Source organism: Pseudochaenichthys georgianus, chromosome 24 (genome assembly GCF_902827115.2).
Source record: "Pseudochaenichthys georgianus chromosome 24, fPseGeo1.2, whole genome shotgun sequence".
NCBI lineage: Eukaryota > Metazoa > Chordata > Actinopteri > Perciformes > Channichthyidae > Pseudochaenichthys > Pseudochaenichthys georgianus.
Genome location: NC_047526.1, coordinates 34,856,359 through 34,883,023, shown reverse-complemented (window position 1 = coordinate 34,883,023; position 26,665 = coordinate 34,856,359). Strand labels below are relative to the sequence as shown.

At 41.4% G+C, this 26,665-nt stretch overlaps 2 protein-coding genes across 7 annotated transcripts; both read left to right on the top strand.

Annotated features, from left to right (window-relative positions):
• The first annotated feature begins 209 nt into the window (after positions 1-209).
• LOC117440263 (uncharacterized) lies at positions 210-14,268 on the top strand. The gene is made up of 6 exons (XM_034076565.1): positions 210-299; positions 529-843; positions 969-1,232; positions 1,388-1,465; positions 11,567-11,653; positions 13,409-14,268. The coding sequence occupies exons 1-6, from the start codon at positions 239-241 to the stop codon at positions 13,417-13,419; spliced, it is 816 nt and encodes a 271-aa protein (XP_033932456.1). The 5' UTR covers positions 210-238; the 3' UTR covers positions 13,420-14,268.
• Positions 14,269-19,889: 5,621 nt separating this feature from the next.
• LOC117440262 (uncharacterized) lies at positions 19,890-25,873 on the top strand. Of its 6 annotated transcripts, XM_034076564.1 has the most exons (10): positions 19,890-20,000; positions 20,224-20,375; positions 20,460-20,559; positions 20,685-20,948; positions 21,126-21,230; positions 21,509-21,595; positions 21,688-21,716; positions 24,556-24,606; positions 24,808-24,876; positions 25,014-25,873. In XM_034076564.1, exons 1-10 carry the CDS (start codon positions 19,940-19,942, stop codon positions 25,083-25,085), a joined length of 990 nt encoding a protein of 329 aa, XP_033932455.1. In that variant the 5' UTR covers positions 19,890-19,939; the 3' UTR covers positions 25,086-25,873. The 6 variants fall into 6 exon arrangements, with proteins under 6 accessions (XP_033932455.1, XP_033932452.1, XP_033932451.1 ...); XM_034076561.1 differs by having other exon boundaries at positions 20,224-20,559; positions 21,138-21,230; XM_034076560.1 differs by having other exon boundaries at positions 20,224-20,559; positions 21,135-21,230.
• Positions 25,874-26,665: the final 792 nt, after the last annotated feature.

Below are 26,665 nucleotides of genomic sequence, written 5' to 3'. Positions count from 1 at the left end.
AATGTGCTTATATGGTTGTGTTTTTTGTATGAATGTTATTACAGTAAACCCACAGGAAGTGACATGCGCTCATCTTGACTGAGTCTCTGCTGAGAGGAGAATTTACAAAAAAAGTAGAAGAGAAAAGAAGACGGAGCTTCTTTGAGGAAGTGACACTTTTTTAATATTAGGAAGTACATTCAACATTTCTCTTTAAGAGGCAGCCGGTCTAGAGACTTACACGGATACAAGAGACACGATGGACGAGTTCAAACGGATTAAAAAGTCTTCACTTCTCATTCTGCTGCTTCAGTTTGCAGGTAAGGATTCCTACAAAACGTATATATTTAGAAACATTAAAAAAGGTAATTTATTCATCATGAATGTTACTTTATTACCTAACCTCATTTTAACCAAGACAGAGAAGTGGTCTGTTTGTCTTCCAACGAGGGGAAGGCAACTTTTAGACACATCGGGAAACTTTTGTTGTATCTTAAATGAAAATTTGTATTTCTCTGTATTCTTTATATTTCTCTCTCGTTTATTCAGGGGCTGCAATTGGACAGGGTCTCCTCTTCCTCTCTGTCAGAGCTGGAGATGAAGCCACTTTGCCGTGTAATGTGATTCATGATCAGGATGAATGTGGTGGTACTACCTGGCTCTTTTCAGGAAGCACAGTAGAGCTGGTTAAAGGTGGGCAGATTAGTAACCATGCTCATTCAGACACACTGAGACTTACGGAGAATTGTTCTCTGGTTGTAAAGAAGGTCACAGAGGAGGATGTTGGAGGTTACTTCTGCAGACAGTTCAGATCAGATCAACAACTAGGTTCAGACTCTCAGGTTTACGTGTCTGTTGTTACCAGTGAGTATTTCCATCGTAATGTTTCCAAACTTTCTCTGTAGAGCAAAATACTAAAACATTACAATTATTATTATTACAGTGATGAAGTTAATTATTATCTTTCTCTCACATATCTCCATCTTCAGTGACTGAGCATCAGGTCAACGATGAGGTGAAGTTACGCTGCTCTGTGATGACACGTTTAGGTTGTAGACACACAGTGAAGTGGCTGCTTCCGGGTCGAGATGTGGACAAAGATAACAAGGATATAAAGACATCAGCGTCTGACTGCTCTGCTTCTGTGACATTTCCGACTTCTCATTATGGTTCCACACAAAGGTCTGAGTTGTTTACTTGTGAAGTAACAGCTGATGGTCACAACGTGCAGACCTTCAGGCCTCAGTCCTCAGGTGAGAACATTTGTGATCAGACTGTTTAAAGGCACTTCAAAGTTACGCGAAAAATTACATAAAAAGGGTGTTTATCTGATTTAATTAAGTTTAAACATTACATCGCAATATATGGTTGTGTTCATCTTGTTCAAATATTTTGTATGTTTTTGAAGCAGCAGCAACAACAACAACAACAACATCAACAACAACAAGAGCAGCCGTTACATCAAGTCCCACCATAAAAAAAACAGGTAAAAACTAGACAGTATCAGCAATCTTAAACAAATACAGTATACAGTACCTCAAATATTTCGTATTGTTGTGATGCTTCACATCTCCACTTTGAGCTGCGGTTGAAATCTCTGGAGAGAATTATTATTTGGTCCTTTAAAGGGGAAAGGAAACACCAATTACAGCTATAATATTCCGGTAGTTTATTCATTTTACAATGGATATTGATCGTAATATTTATTGTATATGATATTACTCGCCAAAAGAAAATGAATTATCCGCCGGCCGGGTGGGGAATTCCGGGACCAGGCCGCCGCCATTAGGGGAGTCCCAAATGGTGACGTCACTGGATGGGTCTTCGCTCCGGGTATCCATACCGGAAGTCAACACAATGTAGCAGATATGGCAGCGATGGAGGAATTTTGCAATGAGATGGACGTTTTGAACGATGAATTTGACTATTCGTCGGGAGATAACATTGATGTGGAAGCATCTACAGTTACCAGGCATCCCATGGACTATGCTTATGAACCGATTCGGTCGAATAGAGTGGCATACGATCCGGAATCCGCCGAAAGTACCGACGGTTCTGAACTCGCTGAGTGGGACCACCAGTTCCAGTACCGACTCGGTCTCAGAGGAAGAAGATGTTGCACAAAACCCGGGACGAATGGACAACACAGATTGGTGTACATGTAACAATTGTGTGGTGATGCCATCGGAAAATGTCAAAAAAAAAAAAACATACTCTGTTATCCTCTAAGGCCCCACGGAACCGAAATTGCGTCATTTGCAGGAAACAACGTCTAAGGAACCTTAATATTTAATAAACTATGAATATTTTATATCCATATAACAGGAAAAAACTAATTTAACTGATCTTTTTCATTTATTTTTTCAAACAAAACACACAATGCTAACAGTGAGCCTCTGAATTAGCCCCGAGCGAAAAATGCTAACCTATTACTGCACCAAAAATCACTCCTAGCTCCCTTATTACTTATCCTAGCTGCACATCCAACACATTGTTTATGATCGTAAAGACACAGAATCTCACCTCAACACTGAAAGATACAAACTCGCGAGGTTATCAACAAAAACCTACATCAAAACAAGTGGCACTAGGTACTAACATGCGCTAGGCTAACGGCTTACCTTCCTCATTGTCTGGTCTAAACTGGTCTTCAATGGCATTACAACGATAAAAACGATGATGTAGTTAATCCATAGGTTAATATCCAATGGGGCTGTGTCCCCTTTGAAATGTTCTGATAATCTATAAGCAATACAACTGCAATTCCGTTATCTGCTGTCCGCTCTGTGCTCTGTGCGCTCTGGGTCCTGCAATACCATCCATTGAACACCTAGTCCAGCAATACTAGCCTTTTTAGGGCTGTTTTCGACAGATGAGCGTGTGAACTCGTTTGGTGGCTCGAACTTCACGTTTGTTGACACTGTCATTGTCTTGCGCGGCCGACGACCGTTTTCTTGTAATGTAAACTACTGGTGCATTGCACGCCATGTTGTTTGTTATTGAGCTTTGGCCCAGGAAGCCGTACCCACTCAGTGACGTCACTGGAAAAGTCCCGGAGCAATGGAAGCGCCCATGGTCATTAGGCACGTATTTCAAAAAATAAATTTGCGTATCTCGATCGTTTACATTGGAAATAGACTAGATAAATACATTTCCTAAAGGGAATATTGTCGCATGGAAAGCAGTTTGAAAAGTGTTTCCATTTCCCTTTAAACAAGTGTTTCTGGTTTATTCTGTCAAACTCGTTGCAGATGGAGTTTTTTTGGATGCAGTTTTTGTACCAAAAGTAACTTTGATTTGGTATAAAGTAACAAATACATGTTTTAACATACATGTAATGTAAGTATCTCCGCTTTTAACCTCATCTCTGAAGGTTCAGCTAAACTACAAGAGTCTCAGCATCTGTACGTTATCTGTCTGAACATCCGACTGTGAAGAATGTGGTTCTGCACATTGGAACAAATGATGTTGTGAAACAACAGTCAGAAGTGCTGAAAGAAGACTTTAAATGTTTGTTGGAAACTGTCAGCACTCTAAATGCAGATGTGTTCATCAGTGGCCCTCTACCGCCAGTCAGAAGAGGAGTGGAGAGATTCAGCAGATTGTTTGCACTGAACACCTGGCTTTCACCTGCCTGTACTGACCATTCTGTCCATTTTATTGACAATTTTAACTTTTTCTGGGATCGCAGACATCTTTTTAAGGCAAATGGAATTTTCCTGAACAAGTCAGGAGTGAAATTGTTTATCTCGTGTGTCGGCACCACGCAAACAACCCCAATGTAAAGTGAATGAGGCTCCTTTGTCGTGGTGCACACACGCATTTCTACAACGTGCATTGTGTGTAATGCAACTGTTATTTTTATTAAATTAGTTAGTTTTTAAGGAAGGCCAGAGCTTCAGCTGTGTCAAATAGATTGTTCCCTTCAGTTAACGTTATTTAAAAGATAATGATCATCTCCCCTGTATTGTATTACGAGCGTCCATTCCCATTGGATAACGGAGAATTTTACACCCGGAAGTAAGTAGCCTATTCTCCTTACTGTCGATTGATTTTACAGTGATATCTGCACTACTCATCGACTAAATTACACAACATTGATTGGTTTGAATTGTGTACAATGCTTTTGTATTTTCCCCCTTCGATTCAGAGAAACAAATATATTTTCGGAGTTTTTGGACGGCAGAAGACACTACACTACCCAGAATCCTCAGCTATCGTTTGGGACTACACCATGTGCTTAGCTTGACAAACCCCGTGATCAGTCCTCAACCTCTGTGATTGGATGCGCGACGTTTACACAGAGCGTCCAAAAGGACTTTGAAATGGAATGAAATCCATCTACGGCACACTATTCAAAACAGGAATCGAACGTGTCCTACCCCCCTCCCCCCCTTAGGTCACAGGCTCCTCCAACATTGCTACGCAATAAAACAGATGCACAGAAAAAATTGTGAAATAGTGCAATAAGAGTCTATATACAAGTGATTGGAATATGATATATTAGATACATAATTTCTAAGTAGCAGCCAGATGAATGTTATTTCTAAGTTCAGGTGTTTAATAGTCTTCTGGCCCGTGGGATGAAGCTGTCTCTGTGTCTGGTGGTTTTAGTCCGAATGCTGTGGTACCGCCTGCCAGACTGCAGCAGCCAGAACCGTTTGTGGCTGGGGTGATGGTGGTCTTTTATAATCCTGAGGGCTTTCTTTAAGGTTAACCTGGTATTTTTAATCCACTACATTTATTTTAGTTACTTTACAGATTTGGATTAATGATGTGAAATATAAACAACCCTTAAATCAGACTTTAGTTACACCTGAATTAAATTCAGTGAAGGTGATTGTCAAGTGCCAACAATCAGGCGAGATATTTGATAGTTGGTGCTTGAGAAGACTAAATATTTATCTGCAGATCCGTTTAAAGCATATGCATTACTCGTTATTCTCTAATAGTTCATTAAAGACTGTATATAATTGCTATTTTGCACATCCCTTTCAAGATTTCAAGATTTTCTAAGGTTTATTGACATATCATATACACAACAGTGTAGTTATGCAATGAATGACAAACTTGGGTCACAGGTTCATCAACAGTGCATTACAAGACATCTATCAATGTGTGTATACCTCCACCATTACACTGTCGTATTCTGCACATTTCTTTAAATAAAGCCTTATTAGTTAGCACATCCTCCTATCAGGCACTAAACTGTTTTACTCTAGATCCCTGGATCTAGACTGAAGACCCCTTCAGTCTGGTTTTCGTCCCCATCACAGCACAGAAACGGCACTCGTCAGGGTCCTCAATGACCTCCTCACCTCTGCTGACACCGGTTCCCTCAACATCCTCATCCTCCTCGACCTGAGTGCAGCCTTTGATACCGTGAGCCACAACATCCTGCTCACCCGACTCCAAGACATCGGTATCGAAGGTACTGCACTCAGGTGGCTCCAGTCATATCTCTCCGACAGATCCCACTTCATCTCCCTCAACAATCACTCCTCTGCCACCGCTACAGTCACCCAAGGTGTTCCCCAAGGCTCAGTACTCGGCCCCCTCCTCTTCATCATCTACATCCTCCCCCTTGGTCAGATTCTCCGCTACTACAACCTGGACTTCCACTGCTACGCCGATGACACTCAAATCTACCTCAGCACCAAATCCCTCCATAACCCCCCCATCACCCACATTGAATCCTGTCTGACTGACTTGAAATCCTGGATGCAAAAAAACTTTCTTAAACTCAACAGCAATAAAACTGAACTCCTCTTCATCGGCTCCAAATCCACCCTCAGTAAAACCCCCAACCTCACACTGACCATCGATGGCACCCCTGTTTCCCCCTCAACCCAGGCACGCAACCTCGGGGTTATATTCGATCCCACCCTCTCCCTTGACTCCCACATCCGCCAAGTTGTCAAAATCTCATTTTTCCATCTCCGCAACATTGCCAAAATCCGTCCCTATCTCACCCGCCCCGCAGCTGAGCGACTCATTCACGCCTTCATCTCCTCCCGCCTCGACTACTGTAACTCCCTCCTATACGGCATCAGCTCCACCTCCCTCAGTAGACTCCAGCGTGTTCAGAACGCAGCCGCCAGACTTCTCACCCACACTAAATCATGGCACCATATCACCCCGGTCCTCAAAGAACTACACTGGCTTCCCGTTACTCACCGCATCAACTACAAACTCCTGGTCCTTACCTATAAAGCCCTCCACCATCTGGCCCCCCCGTACCTCACTGACCTTCTCATCCCCTACCATCCTCCCCGGACCCTCAGATCCAACTCGGCCGGCCTGCTTTCCACCCCCACTGCCAATCTCCGGAGCTTTGGAGACAGAGCCTTCTCTGTGGCCGCCCCAAAACTCTGGAACTCCCTACCCCAAGACCTCCGTGAGTCCGAGTCCCTCACTCTGTTCCAGTCCCGCCTCAAAACCCATCTTTTCACCTCTCTCTATCCGTAAAAACACCCCCCCACTCATTTTCGACCTCCTCCTGACTGCCACTGTGTTTTGTTTTGTCGTTTTTGTTGTTTTTTCTTAGTCTGTTGTCTACCTGCCCCAGTCTATCTACCCCCCCCCCCCCCCCCCCCTCATATTGTAAAGCGTCTTTGGGTACTATAAAAGCGCTATATAAATCCAATTTATTATTATTATTATTAGATATCATTTGAGTATCTTCTTGATATTCTCTATTCTATATTTATATAATTGACCTTCTACTTTCCCGCTATTTTGTATGTACTCTTAATATTTGAATGTTTTCATAAAATATAACACATTCAAAAGTGCGTTACAAAAATGAAAGACATTAAGAAAAAGGCATTTTAAACAGTCATTAAAAAGCAACACAATCTTCCTGCATTGCAATTACTCTAAACGTGTAATAACGTGCTTTAACCAGTAGGTGGTTTGGGTTAAAAGCATAGGTTAAAAGGCTGTCAAGTTTACAGTGTTAACAAAATAAAATATACTGCTGTTTCTGGTTTAGTTTACGACGAATATTATTTTGTTATTGTTTTGATATTTGTAACACAAAAGCGATGGAAAAAACCCATAGCAACCAAAAAAAGATGGTCTTAAAATGACCCAGTCGTCTAGTAGTTAATAAAAAACAATAATATCAAAACAAAATATTACTACTAACTTTATTGTGAAATTAAAACAGAACGGTAAAAGAATAGTTTCCGGTGTATTCTGATGCCCGATCTCTGTAGATAAATAAAGAACTAAGACAGATGTGTAATATTTAATGCAGCCAAACCATTTATTACAATGCATTCATGTGATGACTATCAAAGAGTAAAGCAAGCACTGCTGAATAAAGTATGATTTTCTCTTTTACGAAACGTTTTTTTTCATATGGAATGCAGTTGGAGATCAACCAATCAAAGAGCTTGAGGACTGATCACGGGGTTCATGGTGTAGTCCCAAACGATAGCTGAGGATTCTGGGTAGTGTAGTGTCTTCTGCCGTCCAAAAACTCCGAAAGAATATTTGTTTCTCCGAATCGAAGGGGGAAAATACAAAAGCATTGCACACAATTCAAACCAATCAATGTTGTGTAATTAACAAGGACAATTTGGTGTTTTTTAGTCGATGAGTAGTGCAGATATCACTGTAAAATCAATCGACAGTAAGGAGAATAGGCTACTTACTTCCGGGTGTAAAATTCTCCGTTATCCAATGGGAATGGACGCTCGTAATACAAGACATGATCATTATCTTTTAAATAACGTTAACTAAAGGGAACAATCTATTTGACACAGCTGAAGCTCTGGCCTTCCTTAAAAACAAACTAATCTAATAAAAATAACAGTTGCATTACACACAATGCACGTTGTAGAAATGCGTGTGTGCACCACGACAAAGGAGCCTCATTCACTTTACATTGGGGTTGTTTGCGTGGTGCCGACACGCAAATGTAACAAAGTTCGTGACTCCACCACGCATTGTGGTGTTAAGGAGTCGTGGTGGAGTCACGCATTCTGGTGAGATCAGGTTGCACCATGCCTACCACAATCATCCAAACCAAAACAATACAAGAAAGATGGAAGCAGATTTCCAAACCCCCCTTTCTACAGTGTAGCCCTCACCCTGTCCTCCTATGATGAGAGGAGCAGGGTGGTGGGTCCTCCCTCCCCTTCAAAGCCTGATAGGGATGTGTGTGTACAAAACGCTGCAAACTGATATCTGCTGGGTCCAGGCTCAAGGGCGTTTGCCGATATCTGTGTTGATAGGTAATAGATTAAGAGCGGTGAATCATCTTAGATAGAGGAAGCGCTCAAACGTTTGTGTGAGTTTATCTAATTTAGCAGTGATTCCATGTCAGCCACAGCTTGTTACAAAAAACCTGACTGATAGTGTGTTTAACGAACTTAAACTAGCTTTATTAAATGTCAGGTCTTTGACAGGAAAAACATTTTTAATGAATGATTTTATCACTGAGCACAATCTCGATTTTATGTTTTTAACAGAAACTTGGATTGAACAAAATAACAGTGCAGCTGTTCTTATCGAATCAACCCCTCCCAACTTCAGTTTTATGAGTCAGGAAAGAATGCATAAGAAAGGGGGTGGAGTTGCTATTCTGTTCAATGATTCCCTTCAATGCAGGAAGACATCGTATGGGAACTTTGCTTCTTTTGAATATGTGGCCCTTCAGCTGAAATGCTCCTCTCGAGCTCTGTTCCTAAATATCTATAGACCACCCAAATACTGTGCAAGCTTTTTTGATGACTTTACTGAACTGCTGTCTATAGTGTGTATTGACTTTGACCGTCTAGTCATTGTTGGTGATTTTAACATCCATGTTGACAACCCCCAGGACAGAGGGGCTAAAGAACTGTGTTGTGTTCTTGATAGCTATGGACTGACTCAGCATGTGACGGAGCCCACGCACAATAATGGGCACACTCTGGACTTAATTATCTCAAAGGGTCTGAATATCTCTGAGGTTGTGGTGACTGATGTTGCACTCTCTGACCATTCCTGTGTTTCCTTTGAGAGCTCTATTTCTCTCAAATGTGTCTCAGTAAATGAGCTAGTAGATCATTTTAATTAAAAAATGTTATAGATGCCATTGCTCCAATTAAGGTAAAGGAAGTGACTGGGAAGAAAATATCTCCATGGAGAAAGGCCATGACCGTGAAAACAGAAAAAAGAGAATGTCGAAAAGCTGAACGTAGGTGGTGAAAAACAAATCTCCAGGTTCACTTTGAAATCTATAAAGAGAGACTTGGCCTTTATAATTTGGAATTGAAAAACGCACGACAATCGTTCTTCTCTGACATCATTACCAAAAACAAAAACAACGCACGTGCCTTGTTTGCTTCCGTCGACAGACTAACTAACCCCCCAGTGTCAGTAGCCTCTGAATTTCTATCCACCAGGGCGTGCCATGATTTTGCCTTCTTCACTGACAAAATTCAGAAAATCAGACAAGCAGTCAATGCCTCTGCATCAGGAACAGCACATGTGTTGTCTCTGTGTCCACTTAACATCAATTCAGACATCATGACACAATTCCATCAGATTAATGATAAAAACCTAGAGGACATTATTCACCTTCTGAAATCCTCCTCCTGCTGCCTTGATATTATTCCAACAGGATTTTTCAAAGATGTTTTGCCTTGCATGGCCTCAGATCTACTTCATATAGTAAACAAATCTCTTCACTCAGGTATTTTGCCACAGGCCCTGAAAACTGCAGTCATTAAACCGCTCTTAAAAAAGAATAATCTAGATGCTTCAGTAATGAACAATTACAGGCCCATATCAAACCTCCCATTTCTAGGTAAAATCATTGAAAAAGTTGTTTTTCAACAGTTGAGTAATTTCTTGCATTTAAATAACTGTTTCGATGTGTTCCAGTCAGGCTTTCGTCCAAACCACAGCACTGAGACTGCTCTTGTAAAGGTCTTTAATGACATCCACTTAAACACAGACAGTGGCAGAACTTCAGTGTTAGTATTATTAGATCTCAGTGCTGCGTTTGACACTGTTGACCACAGCATATTACTGGACCGACTGGAAAACTGGGTGGGACTTTCGGAAACAGTTCTAAATTGGTTTGAATCCTACTTAAAGGACAGAAATAACGTTGTTTCTATAGGTAAATACACATCTGAGTTGACAAATATGACATGTGAGGTACCTCAAGGCTCCATCGTGGGGCCCCTTCTCTTTAACATCTACATGCTACCACTGGCTCAGATAATGAAGAACAACAACATAAGTTACCATAGCTATGCGGATGACACACAAATTTACGTAACAATTTCACCAGAAGACTATGCTCCAATTCAAACACTGAGTAAGGGCATTGAACAAATCAATGACTGGATGTGTCAGAACTTTCTCCAATTAAACAAAGATAAAACTGAGGTAATGGTTTTTGGAGCCAAGGCAGAACGTTTAAAAGTTAGCGCTGAGCTTCAGTCTGCAATGTTCAAACCAACAGATAAAGCCAGAAATCTAGGTGTAGTCATGGACTCTGACCTGAGTTTCAACAGTCACATTAAAACAGTTACTAAATCAGCCTACTATCACCTAAAGAACATATCTAGGATTAAAAGACTAATGTCACAGCAGGATTTGGAAAAACTTGTCCATGCCTTTATCTTCAGTAGACTGGACTACTGCAATGGTGTCTTCACAGGTCTCACTAAAACATCTATTAGGAAGCTGCAGCTGATACAGAACGCTGCTGCTCGAGTCCTCACTAACACTAAGCAAGTGGATCACATCACTCCTGTTCTGAAGTCTTTACACTGGCTTCTTGTGTGTCAAAGAATAGATTTCAAAATACTGCTACTGGTTTATAAAGCACTGAATGGTTTAGGCCCAAAATACATTTCTGACCTCCTGCTAAATGATGAACCATCCAGATCTCTCAGGTCTTCAGGGACTGGTCAGCTTTCTGTCCCCAGAGTCAGAACTAAACATGGAGAAGCAGCGTTCAGTTATTATGCTCCGAATATCTGGAACCAACTCCCAGAAACCTGCAGGTCCACTGCAACTCTGACTACTTTTAAATCCAGCAAGAAGACTTTTCTCTTTGTCGCTGCTTTTAATTGAACTGTTCATATCTTAGACTGCACTGTAACTTTTATCCATGTATTTTTTCTTTTAATGTTTATTTAATTATCTTTTCTTTTTAATGACTGATTTTAAATGCCATTTTCTTAATGTCTTTAATTTTTTGTAAAGCACTTTGAATTGCCTTGTGTTGAAAAGTGCTATATAAATAAACTTGCCTTGCCTTGCCTTCACTTTCTAAAACAAAACCATTCAGTAAAGTTAAAAGCAAAACATTTAAAGTGATGTAGTAAATTATTATTGGTTCATATATGAAGATTGCTTAAATCTTTATCTAAAATCAAAAACTATTCTCGTTTGTTTTAAGATGGTTTTTTTTCTTCTGAATGATATACATTTTGTTAAGAAATAACATCACATCTTTGCACTGATTGACATTCAACATGATTAAATGTAGATACATTTCAAAACATCTCTGTTTCTTTAAAAAAAACAAAAAATGTACAAAATATATATCTTTAAAACAATAATATTCTCTCTCCAGGTCTCTTGAGGCTCGTCCTCGTGTCTGTGGGTTTAGCCGCTCTCATAATGATTGTCGTGGCGGTCAACATATGGACAAGAACTAAAGGTGAGAACATTCACAGATGAAACTTCAACGCTTTTTTGAATTGTGGAAAGTAAAGTCGACTTTTTTTTCACACAGATGGATGAAATCAATGTGAGTTTTTACATCAAAATACTGAACTGTTTCTCTCTCTTCATTATGAACTGATAAACACAGACACAAAGTGCAGCCTCCACAGAGACCTGGGCCCTTTCTCATTTCTCGAACTCTCCTCCTCGACTCCCCTCCTCGACTCCTATCCTCGATACTTAGTCCCGCCCACAGGAGATGCGAGCGGAGGAGCCGAGGAAGGGAACCGAGGAGAGAGGAGGGGAAGCACCAGGCGGTTAGAGAAATGAGAACTCCTCTCCTCTGAGCGGTCATTTTAAAGAGACGTCCATTAATGATGACAGGAGGCACAGCAGCCTCTGTCTGATGGACAGATGTGTTCATGATGACTTATATATTTACTTTGATTCATTCACAGTGCGGTATAATGAGACAATAACAGGCTACAGATGCGGACACACACACACACACACACACACACACATATATATATTTATATATACCATTTCAGAATCAAACAGAGCACTCTCATAATAACGTAACACTATCGGAGACTCTGGTCGCTACAATGAGGAAATAAATTACGGGCCAAAAGTTTTATTTACAAGTATTAAAAGTAAGCAGAGGACACCAAACCAACTGAGACCTGTCTGTCCGCTGCATCCACACACTGTAAAACACACACACCTACACACTGTACCACACACACTGACTGTACCACACACAACACACACACACACACACACACACACACGCACACACACACACACACACACACACACACACACATACAGTTCCTAAAACAGGCTACAGCCGTTGTGTATTTTATTATGTGAAGCACTAAATGGTTTTAGAATTTTTTTAAATATCGACTCTTTGTAGATATCTACTAAACTAAAGCAAACAAAGAGAGTAGGCCTGTTATACTGAGTGATATATATTATACACACTGCTCTGCTTTCTGCACGGACCTCACAGCTGTTCTCACTGTAAACATTGCGTCGCGATGAAAGCAATTAATAAAATAATATCCAGGGGATGCATGCAGAGCTGTCATTGGCTGAGATAACTCCGGCCGTGCGTCACGACTCTTTGAAACATCTCTGTTCCCGGAAATGCATCCACGAAGGAGCCGTGGAGGACCCATCAGTGTATCCTCGGTTATAGCTCCTCCAGAGAGCCTCCTCGACGCTCGATCCTCGATCCTCGAAGTGCATTTAGAGAAATGAGATGTCCTTCAACATGGCGCGCTGAAATTCATTTCCGGGTCACTACCGGAGGACCGAGGAGTCGAGGAGTCGAGGAGGGGGATTTGATGAAATGAGAAAGGGCCCTAGATCTGAATCAACACCTCTTTGAACCTGTCAGTAACAACTGAACATGATGAGTTCAGATTAAAGGGCTGATTCCCCTGAATTACATCACACAGAGGATTTCCCCACCTTCACACTAGTGGCTTTCAGCAATGCTGATAGTTCTGTTGTTTTAGAAAACAATGTGTTTGTTACTGTGAATAACGTGCAGGATACAATCTAGTTCCAAAGCAAACTGTGCAGAAGTCAGAAGATTAAATCAGATCAGACGGGAACTGATGGTGCGTTCAGGGTCTGCTGACTCAACTGTGAACTGTGTTTTACTTTGAAATCCTTTGTAACCAACTCGTTGTTGTTGTGTTGTTGTTGTTGTTGTTGTTGTTGTTGTTTTCCTCAGGTGCATTGTGATGTAGATGATGGTACAGTGAACTATGAAAACATCAGACCTGCTGATGGAGTTTGAGCAACACTTCTGCCTCCATCAGACTCCACTGATCAACAACGTCTACATCCATCATCATGTTTCACATCAGGAGTGGAAGATTAAACAATCATTCTGAATTACATATAATTTCATTTTAGTCTTGATCTAATAAACCACTGGATGTCACTATAAACAGCTTTTAACTCCTGTTTCCTTCCTTATATTGTCTTCCAGCTGAAGGTTCAGAGCTGATTTCAAGATGTAGTGTTTGTTTGAGACTTCTTGAGCTCATTTTAACATCTCTGTGTTCAGAATTATTTCTTTCATTCACTTTCATTGAGCTTTGCTTTGTGTTTTGATGTCCATTTGATTGAATGGATATTCAGCTTTAATGTAGAAAGTAAGTTTTCTCTTTGTTATATCTGTTGACATCAGAATCTGCAAATAAAAAGAAATCCAACAATTGTGTTTGACTATTTTTGGAAATAGTCTAAAGGCACTTTGAGAAGTTGACATTATACTTATGAGAGGAAGTAGAAGCGTCACTTCTCAGCTAACAAACTATTTCATCAACATTTCATCAGAACAAGAGATAGAGGAAGCAGAGAGAAGCTTCTATTATCTTCCAGCTGAAAGTCTCAGAGCTTTTTGAAGATGTACTGATTGCTATTAGAGCTAAAGCAGCTTGAGCTCAATTGAATATCTATGTGTATAAAAACATTATTTTAATCCACTTTCATTTAGCTTAGCTGTCAACATGCGTTTTGATGTCCATGTCATTGAACGGGTTTTCAGCCTTAATGTAGAAAGTACAATTTATCTTTGATGCAACAATATAATCTGCACATAAATAAATGTTAATCTACATTTTACACTGTGTCCTGTGATTCCTACTAACAGTGTCTTTATCATGATGTTGCTCTTTGTACTTCCTGTTTTATTTTGTAAAAACACTATCCTTTTGTCATCTCTGATGTCACTTCCTGTCTTTGTGTTTTCCCGCCTTTTTGACATTGGCCCTTTCTCATTTCTCGAACTCCCCTCCTCGACTCCTATCCTCGATACTTAGTCCCGCCCACAGGAGATGCGAGCCGAGGAGCCGAGGAGGGGAACCGAGGAGAGAGGAGGGGAAGCAGCAGGCGGTGAGAGAAATGAGAACTCCTCTCCTCTGCGCGGTCATATTAAAGCGCCGTCCGTTAATTATGACGTGGCAACAGCTGCATCAGCTGTGAGTGTTTTGTGAGAGCGCTGTATTTTGTAATCTCTGTCAGATCAGCTGAACATTGTTCTCCCACATAGCCTATTTACTTAGACATATAGGCTACATTAGGCTTATGTACGTTTCATATATTCACACATGCACACATAAAAACACACCAAAAAAAACCTTTGTATACTAGTAGGCTAAATAACATGATAAATCATCAACTCACACCTCTTTCACAAAACACCTGCAATGAATTTGTAATCCAAGTAATTAACGAATCATGAGGGACCTAACAGGCTATATAAGGTCCAGGCACACCTGTGATTTAAATCTCAACAACGAAAAACCACCACATTAAAAATTGAGTCATGAAACCCGCTGTAGCACGTGCCTTACAGCAGTGGCAACAACTTCTGACCAACAACAGGAATCAGGAGAGACGCCGATCCCAGCGCTGGCAAGCGAGAATGCGCAAAGCCATCCTGCTTCATCTTGAGGTATTTGAGTGTTCGATTACAATTGTTTTAAATAGTTGAAAAATAGCTGGCTTTTTTCATTGGAATACAACATTCGATTAATTTGTTATGACAGAATATGTATGTGCAGTTTAGTTTGCTGGATAAAGCTATTGACCTGTACATTTTATTCTTCCTGCAGGTTCACCCACACTCATACAAACGTTTGAACAGCAGTGTCCCGGTGCTGGAGCTGTACTTCGGAGATGGGTGCCTGCTGAAGGACTTCAGGATGAGCCGAGACTCCCTGGAGGCCTTGATGCGGTGTCTGGGGCCTGAGAGGAGACAGGCCTGGGGACACCACATGACTGTCTTGACAACTGTGTACTGGCTGGCACACGGGTTGTCATACAGTGTGGTGTCCCGGGCCTTTCAGGTACCCCTCTCCACGGTCCACAGACTGGTCCATCAGGGAGTGGAGGACATCGCTGCTCTCAGGCAGTCTGTGATCAGGCTGCCTGCTGGTCCAGAGCTGGAGGAGGTCGGGCAGGGCTTCCAGCAGTTGGCCGATAGCCCGGCATTTAGTTCATGTGTGGGTGCCATTGATGGGTGCCACATTAGAATAAAGACCCCACCCGGACCCAGTGGCCAGGACTACATAAATCGGAAGCTCTTTCCTTCCATACAGCTGCAGGCTGTATGCGATGGGAAGGGTAAATTCCTACAAACATTCGTAGGATTTCCGGGCTCAGTGCACGACACGCGTGTACTAAAAAACAGTACCTTGTACACCAGGGTACTTTATTGTGGGAGATGGTGGCTATCCGTGCATTGTACACCCCATAACAATCGTAACACCGTATCGGGAGCCACTACAGGGGAGGGTACAGAGCCGCTTCAACGGCTGCCATGCAAAAGCGCGCAGCATCATTGAGCGCGCTTTTGGGATACTGAAGGGGCGATGGAGGTGCCTCCTGTCGAAGGCCTTGGAGGTGAAACACACCTTTGTCCCTGCTGTGGTCACTGCCTGCTGTGTACTGCACAATCTCAGCATTACTGCAGACATGATTCACCTGTTGGAGGAGGAGGAGGAGGAGGAGGAGGAGGAGGAGGAGGAGGAGGAGGAGGAGGAGGAGGAGGAGGAGGAGCAGGAGGAGGAGCAGGAGCAGGAGGAGGAGCAGGAGCAGCAGCAGGGGGTAGAGAGGTCTCCACCTCGTCCTGTGAGGGGGGAGCGAGGTGGACAGGGCCGGAGGAGAGACAGACTGGCAGACCAAATCTCGGCTCCTGACCACAACCCGGTCCAGCTGAACGACCACGATTATTGTTGAGGATTTTTATTTATGGCCAGTTTTTTTGTTACCCGTTTGTTTTCTTCACCGATGAAAAATGCATTTACTGGCCAGATGCATTACTCGGTTCTTTTGTTTGTCCATTGATATGCCTTATTTCCAATTTCGCCTTGCTCAAGTTTATTTAGACTTAGATTTATTTAGACTTTACAGACCCATGTCTTTATTACAAATTGTATGTGAAATAGGCCATCGCACAATCTCTTCAGAAAGTGTTACGTTTAGTGTTGAAATCGAGTCATGTTCAGTGATAACATGTTATGCTTTGACTGAACTTGAAAAGAAAGAAGAGACATGTTTTAGCAATTTTACTTATGTGGGGTTTGAGCTACATGCAGTAACTTGCCTCAATGTTAATGTATATATTATTTATAATAAAACATCCCTGATATTGCATTTGGATACTTTACACACGGTTGGTTTATGCGCAGAATTATTTGAGGTGGAGATCTAAAAAGCGGAAATCAGTGGCCATCACTTTCTGTATGACTATCGACAGTTATGGCTTGGGTTGCAAAAATACTTTAAAAACGTTGGCTTTTCAGTCAGGTCACAATCATAACCTGTATATTCAGCTTTGTATATAATAAAGATCTCCTTGTATCTTCAGTAAACATGTTTGTTTCTGTGTGTCTAATTGTAAAGAAGGCTTCATGCTTGATGTAACCCTTGTATGGTGTTCGGGTCTGTGGGACCTGTTTATTATTTTTCTAAAGAATAATGATAATTTATTTTCTCTAACTCACTCAATGGCCTTGGCTCTGCAGGTCTCCCTTGAAAAAGAGGTCAATGATCTTAATGGGATTTCACCTGGATAAATAAAGGATTTGAATTGAATTTTCTGTGAAGAACAGATATTAGAACACATTTTTAGTGACCACCCACTTTACCCCCCACACATTTATATTACATACAGGGTGTTCGGGTCCAACAGACCCACGAACACTGGCTGAATAACAGAAATATGAACACACCACACAAGAGTTAAGGTCAAACTTAAATATATTTATATATTTACTAAACATATATAAATAAAGAATAAATTAACACATCCAAAGTACAGAAAAAAGAAGAAAAAAACAGACACTATTCCTTCCTAACTAGTTCCTCAAAGAGCTTAATGAATTTGGCGGAGGCTTCCTCCGAGGCTGCCTGAATGCGGTTGAAGCGGTCCTCCTCCTTGACCGCCTCTGCCTCCAGGAACTGTAGTAAGGGGCTTTTCCTTTTTTTTCGGGGAGGGGGAGCGGCAGAGGTGGATGGCTCAACACACTCCTGGCTGTCCGAGCCAGACTCTGTGGCCTCCTCATCCTCCACTGTGGCCTGGCTCTGGACAGCCTCAGTGGATGTTGAGCCACTGCCAGAAGCCACAGCAGCAGTGGCCGAGTCCATCAGGGTGGGAGGGTCGATGGATGGCCTCCCACCGATGGCCTCATGCATGGCCGTAAAATACGGCCATGTGGCTGCTGTGGCCTCTCCCCTGTCGGTCCCTGACTCGGTTGGGGGGCATCTCAACTCCTACAAAAACGAGAGGTAAAGTTATACAAGAGCAGCAAGCAGACACAACCATGGTTTCACAGACACACATGAGTAAACGAAAGAATGATAACACATTACCTTGTATTTCCGTTTCAGGTTATCCCACTTTTTCCCGATCTGCGTGGGGGTTACAGAACCGCCCAAGCCAAGGGCCTTTAGAATTTCCCTGAGTGATACAAGAGATGTTTCAAGCTGGTCAGCAATTAATAAGGTCTGCAGCAACAGGTGCATCTAACAAAGCAATCGATATTTAAACTCACAGGTTCAGCAGACAATATTAAAATACCAATTGTAACCACCAATACGTGAATGCTAAGGATCATATGTTCCCAAGCAGGAACATGTCACTCACTCCCAGGCTCTCTTGGCCGTGTGCCTTCGGCCAGTAAAAAGGTTGTCTTTCTGACCCTCACTTTGATGAGGGTCAGAGTGTCTTGCTCTGTCCCTGTGAAAAGACAAAGTGAAAGGTGTAGCTTAAAACTGTTGGAAGATTTACAGACTGTAATGTGCGATGGATTCTAGTGTACAACATAGCCCAAACCAAATGATGGTGCTGAATGCTAAACAAAGTTTAACACTTTTACAAAAAAAATTACGTTTACACTTTTAAACATCATGGCATGCTGTAGCGGGATTGGGTGTATTTAAAATGTGAATAAAAACATAAAGAATATCAGGTGCAATGTCAATAAGGAATGTGGTTAGAGGGCTCTAACTGCATACAGACGGGCGGAGTTGGATCGCGCATTTCACTTCTTAAATAACTAATAGGCTACAACGAATCATTATCAACACTTACATTTGTGCATCGCTCCCGCCATGGTTTTGAAATCATTCCAGCTGTGTGTTACGCCTCTTTTCTACCCAACGTTCCCGGAAATGCATCCGCGAAGGAGCCGCGAAGGACCGTGGAGGACCCATCAGTGTATCCTCGGTTAGAGCTCCTCCAGAGAGCCTCCTCGATGCTCGATGCTCGGTGTGCATTTAGAGAAATGAGATGTCCTTCAACATGGCGCGCTGAAATTCATTTCCGGGTCACTACCGGAGGACCGAGGAGTCGAGGAGTCGAGGAGGGGGATTTGATGAAATGAGAAAGGGCCATTGTTGGATATTTAATCTACAGCAATGCATCATATTCTATGACAGTGCTTCTCAAAGTGTGGTCCGCGAACCACTGGTGGTCCGTGAGCGCCCCCTAGTGGTCCGCGAGTATATTGGTAACATTTCACATTTGAAATAAATACATTTAAGTTTTCCACACTCTCGCGGGAATATCTCCGCAATGGAGCTAGCTAAAGTTTCACTTTTGATGTCATTATATGGACCAGCGCAACACCTTCGTCACACATGTTGCCCCTTGTTTGTACCATTTTCAGGCGATTTGTAATCTGTTCTAGAAAAACGATGTGATTTTGGATTATTGTGGAGTTATGTGGTCCGCGAGTGTTTTTTTATTGGTTAAGTGGTCCTTGGTATGAAAATGTTTGAGAAACACTGTTCTATGAAATCATCATGGTAGCTTTGTCCTTTGACAACCATGTACTGTATCTCTAAACAGTCAAGTTTTCATGAGTTTAAAATAAATATATCACCAATAAGGAAATACGTGGTTTTCACTGGACAGGAAGGAGATGTTATTTATAATCTGGAAGTGAATTATTACATTTTAACCTGATTACTTCACAAAATGTATTTGGTATCATTCGTCCGCTGGTATCTAATGTGCTTATATGGTTGTGTTTTTTGTATGAATGTTATTACAGTAAACCCACAGGAAGTGACATGCGCTCATCTTGACTGAGTCTCTGCTGAGAGGAGAATTTACAAAAAAAGTAGAAGAGAAAAGAAGACGGAGCTTCTTTGAGGAAGTGACACTTTTTTAATATTAGGAAGTACATTCAACATTTCTCTTTAAGAGGCAGCCGGTCTAGAGACTTACACGAACACAAGAGACACGATGGCCGAGTTCAAACGGATTAAAAAGTCTTCACTTCTCATTCTGCTGCTTCAGTTTACAGGTAAGGATTCCTACAACATGTATTTATTTAGAAACATTAAAAAGGGTAATTTAGTCATCATGAATGTTACTTTATTACCTAACCTCATTTTAACCAAGACAGAGAAGTGGTCTGTTTGTCTTCCAACGAGGGGAAGGCAACTTTTAGACACATAGGGAACTTTTGTTGTAAATGAACATTTGTATTTCTCTGTATTCTTTATATTTCTCTCTCGTTTATTCAGGGGCTGCAATTGGACAGCATCTCCTCTACCTCTCTGTCAGAGTTGGAGATGAAGCCACTTTGCCGTGTAACAGTGTCAGACATGATCAGGGTGAATGTAATGGTACTACCTGGCTCTTCAGTGTTTCAGAACACACAGCAGCAGTAATTCTGGTTAGTGGTGGGCAGATTGGTGAAGAAGCTAAAGCTAAATCAGACAGACTGAGACTTACGGAGAATTGTTCTCTGGTTGTAAAGAAGGTCACAGAGGAGGATGTTGGAGGTTACTTCTGCAGACAGTTCAGATCAGATCAACAACTAGGTCCAGACTCTCAGGTTTACGTGTCTGTCGTTACCAGTGAGTATTTCCATCATAATGTTTCCAAACTTTCTCTGTAGAGCAAAATACTAAAACATTACAATTATTATTATTACAGTGATGAAGTTAATTATTATCTTTCTCTCACATATCTCCATCTTCAGTGACTGAGCATCAGGTCAACGATGAGGTGACGTTACGCTGCTCTGTGACGACACGTGTAGGTTGTAGACTCTCAGTGAAGTGGCTGCTTCCGGGTCGAGATGTGGACAAAGATAACAAGGATATAAAGACATCAGCGTCTGACTGCTCTGCTTTTGTGACATTTCCGACTTCTCAATATGGTTTCACACAAAGGTCTGAGTTGTTTACTTGTGAAGTAACAGCTGATGGTCACAACGTGCAGACCTTCAGGCCTCAGTCCTCAGGTGAGAACATTTGTGATCAGACTGTTTAAAGGCACTTCAAAGTTACGCGAAAAATTACATAAAAAGGGTGTTTATCTGATTTAATCAAGCTTAAACATTACATCGCAATATATGGTAAACATATTACTTCTGAAGAGTTGTGTTCATCTTGTTCAAATATGTTGTATGTTTTTGAAGCAGCAGCAGCAGCAGCAGCAACAACAACAACAACAACAACAAAAACAACAACAACAACAACAACAGCAGCAGCCGTTACATCAATTCTCACCATAAAAAAACCAGGTAAAAACTAGACAGTTTCAGCAATCTTAAACAAAACTACTCTATGGCACCTCAGGGAAATATCTGGAGAGAATTAGTATTTGGTCCTTTAATTAAGTGTTTTTGGTTTATTTTGTGAAACTAGTTGCAGATTAATGTTTTTTTGGATGCAGTTTTTGTCCCAAAAGTAATTTTGATTTGGTATAAAGTAACAAATACATGTTTTAACATCTTCATGTAATGTAAGTATCTCCGCTATTCACCTCACCTCCAATTTCGCCCATTTATTATCGTTTCAGATTGGTGGTTGTACCTGGTTCTGGCTTTGGTTCTCGTAGCACTTCTAATAACCATCGTGGCTTTCATCACATGGAGGAAAATGAAAGGTGAGAAAATATATACTTTTTTTAAACAATCATTTATTTTATATCACCAAATGTGGAAATTAAAGTCAACCCCGTTTTGTCTGTCTTTTCAGGGAAGGAAGCACGGGAAAGTGACAGTGTTGTGAGTTCTTAAATATATTTTTTTATTTAAAGTTGAAAGAAAGTAAGTGTTTCATAACCGTTAGTGGCTGTGCTTAATTAAACAAAGGGCTTGCATTCGCTAAGGTAAAGGAAGTGATTAGGAGGAAAAGCAAGAAGGGTCGTAAACTAATGTTTGGGATTTGCTTGTTTAACATGAGCACCTTACATTACAGCCTCATAAATGAATACAGGACATCATAATCATCCCTTCCTGTAGTGGGTTATATAGGATTTAGTGCATGTAAATGGTCTGCAAAGGCTAAAATCCCTGTGTTCCGTTCAGAGGGAGTTTTATTTCCCACACACCTCACCTCACTATGTAACACATGCGCTACTATTGGCTTGCGCTGGAATACATTTTACCTAATAGGCTAATGGGCGGGACATCTCTAAGCGGTTGACCAATCACAACAGAGCGGACCAGCTAACCAATCAGAGCAGACTGGGCTCTGGTTTCAGACAGAGGGTGAAAAGAGGTGCTGCAGCACAGGCAGTATGAGAACAATAAAGAGCTTTTTGAACATTAAAGCATGGAGACATGTAGAGACACTACATACTGATATACACCTGAACATCAGCAGGAGAGGACTCTTTAAAGTAGAGACACTACATACTGATATACACCTGATCATCAGCAGGAGAGGACTCTTTAAAGTAGAGACACTACATACTGATATACACCTGAAACAACAGCAGGAGAGGACTCTTTAAAGTAGAGACACTACATACTGATATACACCTGAACATCAGCAGGAGAGGACTCTTTAAAGTAGAGACACTACATACTGATATACACCTGAACATCAGCAGGAGAGGACTCTTTAAAGTAGAGACACTACATACTGATATACACCTGAACATCAGCAGGAGAGGACTCTTTAAAGTAGAGCCACTACATACTGATATACACCCTGAACATCAGCAGGAGAGGACTCTTTAAAGTAGAGACACTACATACTGATATACACCTGAACATCAGCAGGAGAGGACTCTTTAAAGTAGAGACACTACATACTGATATACACCTGAACATCAGCAGGAGAGAACTCTTTAAAGTAGAGACACTACATACTGATATACACCTGAACTTCAGCAGGAGAGGACTCTTTAAAGTAGAGACACTACATACTGATATACACCTGAACATCAGCAGGAGAGGACTCTTTAAAGTTGAGACACTACATACTGATATACACCTGAACATCAGCAGGAGAGGACTCTTTAAAGTAGAGACACTGCATACTGATATACACCTGAACATCAGCGGGAGAGGACTCTTTAAAGTAGAGACACTACATACTGATATACACCTGAACATCAGCAGGAGAGGACTCTTTAAAGTAGAGACACTGCATACTGATATACACCTGAACATCAACAGGAGAGGACTCTTTAAAGTAGAGACACTACATACTGATATACACCTGAACATCAGCAGGAGAGGACTCTTTAAAGTAGAGACACTACATACTGATATACACCTGAACATCAGCAGGAGAGGACTCTTTAAAGTAGAGACACTACATACTGATATACACCTGAACATCAGCAGGAGAGGACTCTTTAAAGTAGAGACACTACATACTGATATACACCTGAACATCAGCAGGAGAGGACTCTTTAAAGTAGAGACACTACATACTGATATACACCTGAACATCAGCAGGAGAGGACTCTTTAAAGTAGAGACACTGCATACTGATATACACCTGAACATCAGCAGGAGAGGACTCTTTAAAGTAGAGACACTACATACTGATATACACCTGAACATCAGCAGGAGAGGACTCTTTAAAGTAGAGACACTACATACTGATATACACCTGAACATCAGCAGGAGAGGACTCTTTAAAGTAGAGACACTACATACTGATATACACCTGAACATCAGCAGGAGAGGACTCTTTAAAGTAGAGACACTACATACTGATATACACCTGAACATCAGCAGGAGAGGACTCTTTAAAGTAGAGACACTACATACTGATATACACCTGAACATCAGCAGGAGAGGACTCTTTAAAGTAGAGACACTGCATACTGATATACACCTGAACATCAGCGGGAGAGGACTCTTTAAAGTAGAGACACTACATACTGATATACACCTGAACATCAGCAGGAGAGGACTCTTTAAAGTAGAGACACTGCATACTGATATACACCTGAACATCAGCAGGAGAGGACTCTTTAAAGTAGAGACACTACATACTGATATACACCTGAACATCAGCAGGAGAGGACTCTTTAAAGTAGAGACACTACATACTGATATACACCTGAACATCAGCAGGAGAGGACTCTTTAAAGTAGAGACACTACATACTGATATACACCTGAACATCAGCAGGAGAGGACTCTTTAAAGTAGAGACACTGCATACTGATATACACCTGAACATCAGCAGGAGAGGACTCTTTAAAGTAGAGACACTACATACTGATATACACCTGAACATCAGCAGGAGAGGACTCTTTAAAGTAGAGACACTACATACTGATATACACCTGAACATCAGCAGGAGAGGACTCTTTAAAGTAGAGACACTACATACTGATATACACCTGAACATCAGCAGGAGAGGACTCTTTAAAGTAGAGCCACTACATACTGATATACACCTGAACATCAGCAGGAGAGGACTCTTTAAAGTAGAGACACTACATACTGATATACACCTGAACATCAGCAGGAGAGGACTCTTTAAAGTAGAGACACATCTCTGAAACGTTCAAAGATGCATTGTACATGTTCAGCTGATGTTGTTTGTATTATTCCACGATGTGAATGAACTGAAGTGTGTAATGCTTGTTGTCCAGGGACAGACCTCAACCCCTGCCGTGAATTCTCCAGAGACCAACCCGGCCACGGTGAGTTCACTCACTGAAACAAGTCTTAAATCTCTCTCTGGTCGTTCGGCCTTATGGGTGTGAGAATGTGCAATAAAGATACATGAGGGAAGTTAGACGGTGTTGCTGCACTGCACAGGAAGAGCGGATGAGTGTAAGAGCAGAAGTGGGAAGTCAAATCAACAACAAAACGGTGCTTATTATCTTGTCCTTTCTGTGTAGGCTGATCCTGAAGAAGGAGTTTGTTACGCCTCCATCAGCTACACCAAGAATACCCACAAACAAGCTGAGGTACGCTGTCTGTAAAGAAACACAACACATTGTTTTTGTTGTGCACTGTGTGTGTCATGTAGCCTATCAATGATGTTTCTTCGTGCCGCTGTCTTCTAGAGTCCTGCAGTTATTTATATTGTGCTATTTCCTTCCAGGTTAAGATTGAGACTGACGCAGATGAAGGTGACGAAGTGACTTATTCGACTGTGAAAGCTTCCACCAAATAACCCAGCAGCCTCTATGACACCATCTAACGTCAATCACAACCTCTGTTCATGGTTTTATGATCATTTTCAGGATGGATTCATGTAAAAAGCTTCATTTCTGTTTAAAGTTTGACGAGTGGCGCAATGTAAGAAAAAGGGGGAGTTATACTTAGCATGTTTTGGCGGTTGCTTTATATATAAATGACCTCAATACGTGACGGATAGACTTCCTGTAATACTTGTGTGCTCAGTGATGGATTTCCTCATCTTATGCTATGTATGTGTTTTCATATTGTTATTTTAGTAATTATGTTATATGCAAAGAAATGCAGAATCTGTTCTTTAGTTTCATCTGTAATGGTTTGATATTCAATAATTTGACCATGTGTGTTTTATTTAGCTTTCCCTATATTGTTATTAAAGTATCGAATTACCTGTTATTCCGCTGGATGCGTGCACACTGTGGACATCCTAAAGTAACTTTGTCATGTACTGTAGGAGTTAGGAAAGGAAATGAAGCTCTTGAGAGTAAGAATAGAGGAAGAAAGTCACAATGAGGAAGCGACTCGTCACAAGAAGTAGATAATGCGTTTATTTTGAGACTCTTAAAGATTGAGCACACAAAGGAAAGAGAAGCAGAAATGCTCTTATTCCACTTTTCTACTATTTTCTTTTTGTATTTACTTGCACTATGTTTTCTGTTTTATTGTGTTGCACTGTTGGAGGAGGAGCCTGTGACCTCAGATTTCCATTGTCATATCTACGCTGTAGCTATGTAAGCATGACCAATAAAAGCCTTGAACCTTAAAGTGAGAAACATTGTTGTGTATTTATCATCATATATCTCACGTGAGGACAGGAAAAGGCTAGTCTCTGTGACCTTTTTACCTGTGCTGGACTATGGTGATCTGATCTATATGAATGCACCTGGCCATTACCTGATCAAGTTAGATGCAGTGGCGTAACTATCGCCGGTGCAGCCGGTGCAACGCAGAGCCAGCCAGGAGCCCATGCAAAAAAAAAGATATATATATTATTTATTTGTTGGCATTGAGTGGTTCACACAGTCTTCAAAGTAAAGTAAAGTAACCAACTAAATTAATTAGTAATTTGTCTGTCCAATGACCTTGCTCCCTTTCATGTCATGTGATACCTTGCATGACGAGCGAACCGTTTAATCAACCTGAACTGTGCTGTAGCTAGCAGCAGCAAGTTCGGTAGCATTATAAAAAATGTAATAGCTTGCATTTATAATGTACATCAAACCAAAGCACAAGAGCAGCGTTCAAAAGAGAAAGGACAAGAGAGAACAAGGAGATGTAACAGCTAAACTGACAAAAATAGACCCTTTTTGTGTCATACATCGTCCCCGAAATCGAGCGCTAACGTTAGCAATGTTGATGTGCAGCGGCAGCCGGAGGCTAACGATAGCTCACCTGCCTCACCACCATCATTGTCATCTAGCTCCACAAATGAAGCTGTATCCGTGGCTGTGCAACCTTCTTCTCCAGCCAGCCAGGGAGAGAGGCTGGATTTGGCGATGGTCCAACAGTTCCCCCAAGGGCCCCAACCGACAGGGGACTCTATGGCGCTATTGAGAC

Excerpts from the sequence above, each read along its gene's own strand:
- LOC117440262 (XM_034076558.1), top strand. The coding sequence starts at position 19,940 with ATGGCCGAGTTCAAACGGATTAAAAAGTCTTCACTTCTCATTCTGCTG. Across the intron at positions 20,001-20,223 it reads TCTGCTGCTTCAGTTTACAG|GGGCTGCAATTGGACAGCAT; the intron begins GTAAGGATTCCT and ends TCGTTTATTCAG. Across the intron at positions 20,560-20,684 it reads TTACGTGTCTGTCGTTACCA|TGACTGAGCATCAGGTCAAC; the intron begins GTGAGTATTTCC and ends CTCCATCTTCAG.
- LOC117440263 (XM_034076565.1), top strand. The coding sequence starts at position 239 with ATGGACGAGTTCAAACGGATTAAAAAGTCTTCACTTCTCATTCTGCTG. Across the intron at positions 300-528 it reads TCTGCTGCTTCAGTTTGCAG|GGGCTGCAATTGGACAGGGT; the intron begins GTAAGGATTCCT and ends TCGTTTATTCAG. Across the intron at positions 1,233-1,387 it reads CTTCAGGCCTCAGTCCTCAG|CAGCAGCAACAACAACAACA; the intron begins GTGAGAACATTT and ends ATGTTTTTGAAG.